Source organism: Amblyomma americanum, chromosome 9 (assembly GCF_052857255.1).
Source record: "Amblyomma americanum isolate KBUSLIRL-KWMA chromosome 9, ASM5285725v1, whole genome shotgun sequence".
Classification (NCBI taxonomy): Eukaryota; Metazoa; Arthropoda; class Arachnida; order Ixodida; family Ixodidae; genus Amblyomma; species Amblyomma americanum.
Window position 1 is genome coordinate 130,398,427 of NC_135505.1, and position 11,835 is coordinate 130,410,261.

The window sequence follows — 11,835 nt, forward strand, 5'->3', positions numbered from 1 at the left end:
AGATAAGCAACACGTAGCAGGCGGCTCTCAGGAAGACATACTTTTATCAATATTTTTTGAGTAATGTTTTCCTGTATGGCTATATAATCTCCTTTACTAATAGTACATAATATTGTTTGCGGAAGCGTCGTTTCCGAAAACGCCCATCAACAAAACGACAGCAGGAGCAACGCAATCCACAGTAGTTGTTGTACACACTTCAAATATTCTAAAATGAACGCGTGAGCGTCGACAGCCCAGTCGATAATCGCCTCATAACGGAGCAAAGCGGGGAACTTTCGAGAATACCCTCGCGCCCGCAATGAGGAGTCCTGCGCAAGTACCCTTTGTTATGCTATTTTCAGAAACGACCGTTTCCGCGTTTCTTTTGAGCACTTTTAACGCTTTCTTCTTCGCGTTTCTTCACTTTAAATCATCTGCCTTGGAGTTATAAAAAAAAAGGCCTCGTGGTAGCCTGCTATCAAGGACATCTGAACGCATTATTTGACTTAAATCGTCATACTTTTGTTTTCTAGAGACAGAAAACCGGTACCACACTGCCTTTCCCAAGTTATTCTCTGCGGCGGGCAAAAGACAACAAAAGGCGATAACGGACTCAAAAGCAAGTGGGGGTGAGTCCGTTGTACACAATAGCCCAGAAGAGGACAGTTACACTGGGCTGTTCATTGCCAGCACGTGCGTCTTTTCGCCGAATTTCACCGCTGTGCTAGTTTTATTTGAAGCAGAATCGCTTACACAGCACAATATCTAAATTACAATATAAGTGATAAGAGCATGCTGGACGTAATAATACGCAAAATATATAAAAGAGCACTTGGTATCCCGGTCAACGCAGGAACAAAAAGACTACTACACATGAGCGTTTGTAGTCGAATGGGACCCTGTAATCAGGGCCCAGCCAACCATTCTATGCATTAAACGCTTTTCTCATTCTGTGTGTGCGCTCCGTGATACGGCCATTATCAACACTGGTCGACGCTCTCTCATCTGAGTTGAAAAACAGCGAGGGCATGCTTGACCACGCTCAAAAGCAGGGAAGATAACGCAGGGCAAAAAGCTGATAGCAACGTTGGGGCAGTCTTGGCGGCAGTCAAAGGAACAGAACGATAAGATTGCACTTTCCGAAGCCCGTCTTGGCAGTTTATGCAGAGCGGAGTGTTGTCAACGGACGTGGGTACCGATGCCTCTTCGAAGTTCACAGTATACGCTGGTCGGTTTCTCCGATGTATTTGACTGGAGGCCCCTACACTTCGTGAGGCCGGTTCCCAAGTATAGGGTATGCAGCGCATGCGGGCTGGTTCGCAGGAAGACGGCGTTGCTACCGTGCGCCCATACACTGTGCGATGCCTGTTGCCACCAGTGCGTCCAAAATGGCGCGCATTACTGTCCTCTGGACCGCGAAGAGTTTCGGGAAGAGGATGTGGAGCGCAAAGAGTGCCCTGTCGACGAACTACTCAACAGAGAGGTAAGAGATTAGTAATGATAAGAAAGATGCTTTATAGCAGTAGCTTCCAAGGCGACACGGGCGTCGGCGTGGCAGACGGATTGCATAACTCGAATCTTCAGAGTCCACAGCCTTACCAACTGGTAATGCCCAGATGTACAGCGGCGCTCACACTTAACCCCAAAGCTCGAGCACGCCGCTTTAATTGGCATTATCGCCTCAGGGTGTTGCACCGGTAGTTCCTACACCACAAGTAGCTCCCGGCCGCCTGCCATCATCAGCCGCCGCTAACATAGCGTGTAATGATCTCGAGCGGCCAGTGCTAAGAGGCAATGAAAGACAGTTTTAGTTTCCCGTACGCAGAGCTCTTACGGGTGAACAGTGCGCATGCACAGAACGCTAAGGGTCTGCGTGAGTCTCATGTACGTATGTGAGATTCGGATTTTTACGTCGTGGTCTTCGCGTTGCTTGCGTACGTAACGTATAGACAACATGTCGGTGCCCTGCCCGCCCACTTCACAACGATAACAGCTTCGTCGCCAATCCCTGGAGGCGATATCGTGCTCCGGACTGTTGTATTCGCCTTCAGTTTGCCCATTCTTCCCCTTGCATAGTTTCAAGCGAGAAATATCTTTTGTTTTTCAGATAAAAGGATTATTTTCCAGCTGTTAATCGTGACGAAGTAGCATTTGTCGTCGGCATAGCAGTCCTCCGGCGCTGTTCGACTGGTGCGGTTTTGACTCTTTCTTTATTAGAGTGGCTACACCACTGTCTCTATCTGTGTGTCGCGTACGTGTAACTATAAGGGTTTCAAACTACATACTTGTAGGCTACGTAGACTTCTGACTTTTGCGCACGTGAACTGTGTATACGTACAGCCTTCCTGATTTTGAATATATAGCGAACGTGAACCAAACGGCTGGTCGGCGCTTTATAACGGTGATTACCGAGCAACACGGCGAGAGTTGCCTCACACGCACGGAGGGAGAGCGCCGTCTGCTACGTTGTTCCAATAACGAGGACACACGCCCTGCCGTGATATCTGTTCGCAAAAAACCGGCGGGCAGTTATAGCACATGTGCATGACTAAGATGTGACGCTGAGACGTGCTTCCTTTTTTTTTCTTATCACGGGATACCACCCTGGCGAAGCACAGTCAAGATAAGAAAAACTAAAAGGAAGGAAACACAGCAGCACATGGAAACCACTATCTGGAATGCAAACATTCTGAATTGGGAAGCTTTCTGCGATGCGGGAACACGATAAAAAGTGGCACCAACCGACTTTTCAATCAGTATTTCAGTGCCTATGTGTCATAAAAAAAGCATCGCATGCAGCTTTCAAGCATGTCCTTCTGCGGAGCACTGTATCGTAGCCATGCGCATTTGCTCTACTGCCCGCAGGTTTTCTGCGAACAGATACGGTGGCAGGGCGTGTGTCCTCGTGATCGGAACACCGTAGCAGACGACGCTCTTTTTTCGCGTGCGCGAACTCTAGGCGTGTTGAATGCTTATCGCTGTTATAAGGCGCTGACCAGCAGTTTGATCGACGCTCGCGCTATATTATGCAAAATCAGGAAGGCTGTACCTGAAACTAGAACTACCTAATATCAGTCCATGTCACGCGCTCTAACTTCCAGTCGGGGACAAAGGTTTGAGGATCACGTGTTGCTCAAACGAAGCAGGTAGCTGTATTATAAGCCTGCGGGGTGAGGCCACAATTGTGGAGATGAAAGAACAAAATTTTGAGTTTCACCTCCACAAGTGGGGACTCCAGCCGCCAGTTAGTAGCAGAGTTATCGGGTTCGTTTTAGGAACACGTGGTCCACAGACTATTGTTTCCGAATGTACATGTGTGTTCCCGACTGTACATGCGGAATTTGCAAATGCACCTGTCGCTATAAGATGTTGCACATGTGATAAAATCAGGAAGTGTGAGCGGGCGTACGTATAATTTTTGGTGGTGGTCAGTAAGGTACCGTTCCCGTTGTCGCCTGTTTATTAAGTTATTGTAAATTGTAGATTCATATCCTCACTAGATAGGACAGCAGTCTTTCATGGTTTATGAAATGAATGGGCGCGAAAAATTTCCGACGATCGGCCGATACGGTGGAAACGCCCAAATCCACCTTGTTCGGCCACTCATTAAGGACCGTCGATATTAGTGGAACTTCAATGAGGTCAAAAACCTCACTGTAGTCAGAGCTGCCGTGTTACAGAACCTGTCTTTTGTGGCTTTCACAAAGTGCGTTTAACAAAGAGTTAGGCATTTTGAACCCTGAGACCTCAAATATTTGTGCGTATAGAGTGGCTGAAAGAAAAACGGGAGGAAACGCGAAGGAACGCGGCCGAATATAAAGCACAACACTTGCTATCACCAACACTGAATTTGTAGAACGCGCCAGGACATCACGAATCTCACTATGAGAGCGTCTCACACTTAAAGAACGTTTCTTATGCGAATGACACCGTTGAGATCATAAAGTGGCTAATAATATAAGAAACACGGGATCATATCAGCCATTGTCCTGACAAGCTTAAGGAACCGCCCCCAATTGTTTGCAATTGCTTGGCTTCAGACACGGGTTCTAGTGCCAAAGCGCTGATACACTTTGGAATCCCAACAATGAATTTTGTCAACGAATCTTGTGGTCTCGAGCCGTTGCTGGCAACAGCGACGCCAGTTTAAGTTAATGCAGCATAAAAGAATTCTACAGTCGCCACAGGCGCCCTTGCTGCAGTGGCACAAATATGGCGACATAGGTGGCTCTCCGCCAATGATCACGCTGTATTTAGTAGCACAGTGATATTAAGAGGCATTAAATGCGGAACTGACATGGATCACGTGGAAAAATTGAAAGGACACTTAAATTCCGCCTTAAGGCTATGACGTGAAAGCGTAATAGATTATATCCCATACATACAGAAGGTCCTTCTCTACTTTTCATTCATAGATTCCTGGCAGCTCTCATACCCCTAAAAAGCTATCATTTCGCGTCTTACCCGGAGCACTGCTGTAAGCGGCGGATTCAATAGAGGTTCAGAAGGTCTTTCTATCCTCTTCAGAACGTCTTTCTAGTAAACCGCAATATGTTTAAGCAGAGTGAATGAGGGGCCCCTAAGCTTCGGCTCCATTCTTGAAGTTTATTAATCTCTAGAACTATGCTTCCGCACCAGTATTAGCCCATTTCCCGCATCCTGAAGGTGAACTCGCACATCCATAATGATGAATACTATTGAGCATGGCAACTACTCTATAAACAGCACCTTGAAGAGTGGAATTGCCAACAGTTATCTTAATCACTTGTTTTTTCGATGGAGCCGAGAAACCTGAGTCTTTTCTGGAGACTGCTTTTTACAATTGGTTCGATCCGTGGAGGCCCTAGATTTAGAAGACAGAGAGAGAAAAATGTTTAATGCATAGAATGTACAGGGTGGGCGCTCATTACAGGAGCCCATCGTGTTTTTCCGCCACTCTTTCCCTGTTTACCTGCGAAAGCTTGGCGTCTAAATGTGAGCTGGGCAGTGCCGCCTCCCAGCTCTCAGTTGTTGAGTTATTGATTCTTGGTATATCCGGGTTTTTCTGGCATGGCCATACCATTTCGTGTAAATCAGCTACTTCAGCGCAGAAGATGCAGTGCGTATCGTATGAATTTGGAAACATATACCAGATTTTGGCAGGAGGATTTATATAAGTTAGCTCGGAGCGACTCACACTGCACCCAATGAGAAGTTTGTTGAGAAGATGAATAAAGGTGATATTTTGCTGCATTCTTCAAACTGTACATAAGCATTTTCAAGCTTCTCGAAAATGTTCAGAAGCTAAGGTGAAATTTGGATTTCTGGGAAATATTTACAGCGCCTCAAAAACACCTTGCTTTCTTCGTACAGGTCAGATGTTGGAATGAAGACGCTGGCTGCGGCGCTGTGATGCCTGCTTCTCAGCTGCTGAAGCACATCCAGGTTGATTGTGAACACCACCGCACATCCTGCCCGCGATGTTCGATGACTATTCTTTGCGGAAACATCTGTGCACACCTCACATCAGGATGCCACGAAGCCATCCGTTCAGACGTGTCCAAGGGCCCAAAACAGTCGCCGGAAGCACCGACGTTAGCAAATCTCAGCACGTTGTTCCTCGAAGGCGTGGCTGAACTGAAAGCCGATTTGCGGCAAGTTATGCACGAGAGCAGGGCACAGAGCCAAACGCTTAATGAGGCCTGTCATGGCATCAACACTCTTAGAGAAACCGTAGAAGACAAATTCGCAGAAGCAGCTCAGCGAAGCCACGACAGTTTCTCGAGAAACAGAGACGAAATTGGCGACGCTGTAAAGGAGAACGTGACAGAGTGCTTGTACACACCCACTTGTACGTTGAATGGAATTTCTGAAAACTTAAACTCATTAAAACAAACACTACTACAAGACGTAAAAGCTGCCACGGAACAAACTCGCGACATGATTGGCGCAAATGGCATTAAAATCGGCGAGGTACAAACGGAAATGAGAGAAAGTGAGCAGAAGATGTCATGCCGTTTTGAAAAAGTGCTGGCACATGTGTCATTAAATGCTGCAGTTAGCTATTTCAGCATCGCAGAAATAAGCACTCGCAAGGACATCGTAATGAAGAAAGGCATGGATCATGTTGCAAATTATCCTGTGTATCTTCAAGGCTACTACATGTCCCCTGGTATTACCCTGAAGCAATGTGCCGACACCGCGTCACTGCATATTCGTACTCAGCTGCACAAAGGCATAATAGACGATGTTCTTCAGTGGCCCTTCTCCCGTACTGTAAAGCTGACTGTCATACATCCGGTATCTGGCCAAGAGAAAGAGGACTGCTTCAAGCCCACAGAGAATGATGAAAAATACTATTCAAAACCAACAGCACTAATCGAAGACTTTAGATTTGTCCTCAAACATTCGTTTTTGCTGAGGGATCTAGAGCGGGAAGGTTATGTAAAAAACGATAGGCTTCTGCTCAAGTATGAGCTACTTAAATGAAATCGGTAAGACCACATTAAACTCTGCATTTTGCCGTCTTCTAACGCGTGGACACTAGCATACTGGGGGATCTGGATCTTTGAGAGGTGTCAGTATCAAAATAAAATATTCAGCTCAGAGGGGCCCTGCCCCCATCCTATACAACTTTCGGTTTATGCTGAATGCCGGAGGGCGGGGGGTATGCATTCATTCACCAACATATTTTGAATCAAAGCGCCTTCGACGCCCAGAATGCTTGGGTATATGTGTTGGGAAAACAAACTGCAGAATGTACTGCTGTCTTGAAGGTAATCGGTGGTTTAAATAAAATTTTGTTGTTGAAAAGTGCAACAGCGCGTCTGCATGGTTGTCCTTCTCGTCTACCGACCTCTGAAATGAACATTCTTATGTTGCTCTTGCTTTGAACACAGCGTTATAGAAGGGAGCCTGAAGTACCCTTCAAAGCATGGTTAACAAACCTGCGCTATGGGTCAATCATTTGGCGAGTATCTCAGCTGAAGTCACTTCTTACGCGCTCCAAATCCAACCGCCAATATTGAACTGCGAGTAACGCCTGTTTTAGAACAGGACTGTTCGCTTGTCCCCATGAATGCTACTTTGATGGCTGTGTTCGTTCGTCATCAAGAATCAAATGTGGTGACATCAAGGACATCAAGAATGACATGAACTGACTCCGCGCATGTAGAGCGGCTTCAGGTCTTTTCGGGAAATAATTTTAATGAATATTACGATGCTTCGTAATGCGGAATTTGAGCGCTGCTCGCTGTGTGTGTGCTTTGATTTTGAAACATATTGAGGTAAAGAATTTTAGAGATGCCTGTATGCAAGTACAGTTACAAAGGACTCTTTATTTTCCACAGACTCTTTTTCTTCAAGTAACTCTCGTCTCCCAGTCTGTGATTGCCACAGAGGTAGGTGGCTTTATAATCTAAGAAATTGATGAAGCTATGTTTAACCTGCTGCAGCAATTCCTGGCTCGTAAGCAGACGGTTTATATTAGGAAGACAACCTAGGAGGGAAACAAAGTATGGAGCGCGCCGCCAAGCGGCCAGCATTCGCAAGCCATGAGCTTGTGAAGTCGTTATTTGGGAAGGCACATACGCTGTGCAGTGAGCTTATATTGACGTTAGAGATGTTCCTTTTATTAGATGTGTCACGACTGTATTTAATATACTGCACGCCTGTATATAAAATAAAACGCAGAGCACGAGATCTCACGCCGGACTTCAACGTAACTCTGTTGATTCGGTGAGATCTCCAGCGGATCGGGTGCTTAGGCATTATGAGAGCGTTATGTGATCTCAGGCATCATAACACAAGTTTACCGTTATGTTTTCGAAAGAAATTAGCTCTGCTAAAATATTGCATGATATTCCGAGATACTCCTAACAGTACTCTACAATTTTTAACCAACTACCACCGTCATTGTGTGCACTACCAAGCTAGATAATTTTTTATAAAACTTAGTTTACATCTCTGTACATGGTCGAGGCTCTCTCCGGGTACTCTTGGGCAACTCTTAAGAAACAAATTTAGTCTCATAGTCACTCCACAGTTTAGAACTTTTTTTATGATGTACACAGTCGTCCTCTTCCAGCCTTAACATGACGAAACGTGGCGCACTCAGCTGAGCGCCCGTGCATAGCAGCGAAGCGGCGCTACCGCGCAGGGACTGTGGAGCGTATCCAACTCGCTGCACCGTAGCGCTGTTGCATGCTTAAGCTCACCTAGATGCTATTGTGAGAAAGCACACTTCACTCGCGGCAGCGCATTGTCATTGATACAGCGTAGAATTGAATGGCGTTTCATTTCTGTGCTATGAACTGAGTTAAATGCCTGTGTGCTTCCACACTTGTCGGACCTAGCCACTCCGGTAGTGACGAGAGTAACAGAGCATCGAGGCGGAGACTTGATACCGCGACTACTGGGAAAAAATGCGCTACAAGCGACAAAAAGGACACATACACATGGCACAAGCGCAAACTAACAACTGCTTATTCCATACGGAAGGTGCGTTTATATACGCATCGTCAGTTTTTGGAAGAAGCAACCATCCCATCATCAAACACATGACCATCACCACGACACAGCATCTGCACTTATCATTTCAATCTCAGTTTTTGTAAGTGCAATAAAAGGAGTGCTTACACAAGTTCCATTTTCCACCTTCTCGATTAAAAATGCTTCGACTATCTCTCTTTCTATCCTTTCTTTCTGTTTTCCTCCAATTGTGGTCCTGTGGAAAATTGGTGCGCACTTCTTCTTACACCTGCTGCAATGTTGCGCTAGATTTCCCGGGTGGTTAATTTTGTCGCAGTCATTATGATGCTCCAAAAGTCGCGTGTTGACACATCTTCCCGATTGTCCATCATCATCATTGAGCATCACAATGACTGCGCTTGTAGCGCATTTGTTCCCAGTATGATCAACCAACTAGCCCCTGTAATAGCTTTGCAGACTTCATACCACTTGGAATTTTTTGGCAAAATTATAGAAATAAGCAGCATGCTTTATGTATTTGGCTAGAAATCACATAGCAGTGAACTGCAAAAAAGAAAAGGTTGCGTTCTCGTATGTCAGTAACTGCGATGAAAACATGAAGCTGTAGGAACCTTACATGCATGACCTGGTAGTGAACGGGAAGTCATGCAAGGTGTTGCGCGACTCAGCCGCAACGATGGATGTTGTCCATTCGTCGTATGTCTTCTACTCCGTTTTATTCGGGGCATGGTCGTGAAGCTTTGACCATGCTGGACACCATGCTCCTACCGTATCAATAATAATTGGTTTTTGGGGAAAGGAAATGGCGCAGTATCTGTCTTATATATCGTTGGACACCTGAACCGCCCCGTAAGAGAAGGCATAAAGGAGGGAGTGAAAGAAGAAAGGAAGAAAGACGTGCCTGCTTCCTTTTTTGTCGTGGGAGCTGAGCAATTTGTTCGTGACACAGAAGCCGCTCGCCACCTTGCTCGGCAGTGAATCTGGCGCCAAGAACACGACGCCCGGCCCTACAGCATCAACTACAGGGAGATGACTTTCACGCCTGGCGACCAAATCTGGGTGTGGAGCCCAATCCGATTGCGAAGGCTCTCTGGAAAGCATCCTCGCCGTTAATTTGGCCCTTGCGAAGTGTTTCGCTGCCTCAGTGAGGTGACCTACGAGGTTCTCTCGCCAGGAACTGTCCGTTCCTCTAGGCAACCCATGCCCGAAGTAGTCCATGTGGCGAGAATGAAGCCATATCACATATGTTATCCTCTTTCCAGGGTCCACCTACGGGGCCGAAGACACTCGAGCCGTTAACTTTCCGCTCTTATCAATTCTCTACTCCGCACGTGCAGCATCCAGTCAATGACTCTTGACAGGAAGGGGGGGGGGGGGGCGATGCCACACTGCTGACACTCTGCTGGCGCCACATTGTGGCCAAACCTTGTATCTTAGTGCGTGGCAGAGCGTGATCTTGGTGTAGAATGAAAGCGGCTGTTAGGCGGTCCTAGCCCCAGTAAACGGATGTGTTGTCCTGCTCCTTGCTATGTATGTCGTGACAGTATGATAGTAAATGGGACTGAAAGAATTCATTTTGAGGAGCCTTCTTTTGACCATCGCCTGGCACCTTACAATGTTGTAAGCGAAGCATGAAGCAGGAGAGAAAAAATTGGAGGATGCTTTACCTTTGCCTTCAGGAGCAGAACGCGATAGCGTTATCGGCTCCCGCTCTTATCGCCTGCTCGACAATATAATTCCTAATTGGCATAGGAACTATTTATCATGTGCGCATCAGTGCATACCTGTCAGACACTTCACTAAGGCAGAGATTGCGACGCATTCGCATAACGAGCCTTCATCGCCTCTGGGTACCATGCCATCGCGTAGTGCGGATGTCTATATTCACTTCGCACCCGAACCCAAGTTAATTTTATTTTGATTTCAAATTTATTAATTCTGCGCTTCCCGCTGATTTTTTCTCTCATAGCTTCCAACGACGACGACATCAGCTTATTTGCAACCACTAGCTTCGTCAGCCTCAAAACACAATCATTAGCTTGTCACCAGTTTACACTACTTTATCGGGTCTCCCCTCTGAACCCTGGCCAATCCCCCGTCTTGGGTATGTGCCATGTCACCAAGGCAACAACCACAACAAAATTGGCCTTTGCTATCTTTTCCTGGATGCTCGCGCTGCATAACGATACTTCATACCGACAGACTATGCACCGTGATGGCGCTGACTTCTTGCTGCTAAGAATCTCCACTTCATCGCACTCCCCAAACTTCTTCATTCGCGAACTGGAGAGGTCCACGGCGTGCCTTACACTGAAGTTGTTTTTATACGCTGGACTTTGCATTTCTGCTGGCGGCTATATTGATTTTGTGAGGGCTTAGTGCCAATCGAAATTCCGCTTGACCCCTTTCTTTCGTATCGATCACGATTTCATCACTATGATCAACCTGACTACGGCCACTCGCAGGCAGAGGCCTTTCCTACAGTTCTCCAATTAACCCGGTCCTCTGCCAACTGCGGCCACGCTTTCCCCGCAACTTCTTAATCTCAACCGCCTACATACTTTCAACCCTCTCCCTCATTCCACGCTTCCCTTCACGTGGAGTCCAGTCTGTCACTATTATCGACCATCTCTTTTCTTGCATTCGCATTACATGCCCTGCCTATACCCATTTCGTATAGATTTACACTGGGATGTCGTTAACTCTGGTTTTTTTCCAGGCCCATTGTACTCTTCTCCTGTCTCAACTTATATCCATCAATTTCTTTTTCATAGCTCGGTGCGTTGTCCTTAGTTTATGTTGAACACTTATAGATAGCCTTCACCTTTCTGCTCAGTAGGTGAGCACCGGTAAAAAACCGCGAGGTTATGGGCTAGTTGGTGACACATGTCAAGCGAAAGATGGCGCTGCAGAAAAAGACGAGGACGGGATGGAAACAGAGAAAAAGGCACGAACTATAAAGCAGTTATGCTGTTTTAGATTGAGGCATAATGTCAAACTGGCATTCATGATCTGAGGGTGCCAACCAAATGAGCTTCATCGCAACCATATTCTTCGTTATTTTACTCTCGTAGTCCGGATCTGCAGTCATTACCTGTCCCATGTGGATGTACTGCTTGACCACTTCAAGCGCCTTGCTGCCTATAGTAAATTGTGTTCCCTTCAGATGCTTCTGAACATTATTTGTCCGCATATAGATTTAAGACCCACCGTGCCGCATTTCCTGTCTAGGCCATTGGCCGTTTTTTGCAATTCGTCCGCTGACTTCCATATAAAGGCATTGATAACTGGGAACCCAGTATTTTTAATACATTTTTCGTTAACTCTTATCTTCAACTGTTCCCAATCTGGGCCTGTGACGACCTCCTGCAAAAAAGCGGTGAA

General features: G+C 46.4%; 1 protein-coding gene across 1 annotated transcript; it reads left to right on the plus strand.

Moving 5' to 3' along the window:
• Positions 1-1,112: 1,112 nt before the first annotated feature.
• LOC144105511 (TNF receptor-associated factor 6-like) lies at positions 1,113-6,772 on the plus strand. The gene is made up of 2 exons (XM_077638632.1): positions 1,113-1,465; positions 5,335-6,772. The coding sequence occupies exons 1-2, from the start codon at positions 1,181-1,183 to the stop codon at positions 6,448-6,450; spliced, it is 1,401 nt and encodes a 466-aa protein (XP_077494758.1). The 5' UTR covers positions 1,113-1,180; the 3' UTR covers positions 6,451-6,772.
• The last annotated feature ends 5,063 nt before the right edge of the window (positions 6,773-11,835 follow it).

Coding starts and splice junctions, on each gene's coding strand:
- LOC144105511 (XM_077638632.1), top strand. CDS start 1,181: ATGCCTCTTCGAAGTTCACAGTATACGCTGGTCGGTTTCTCCGATGTA. Junction 1,466..5,334: donor ACGAACTACTCAACAGAGAG/GTAAGAGATTAG, acceptor TTCTTCGTACAG/GTCAGATGTTGGAATGAAGA.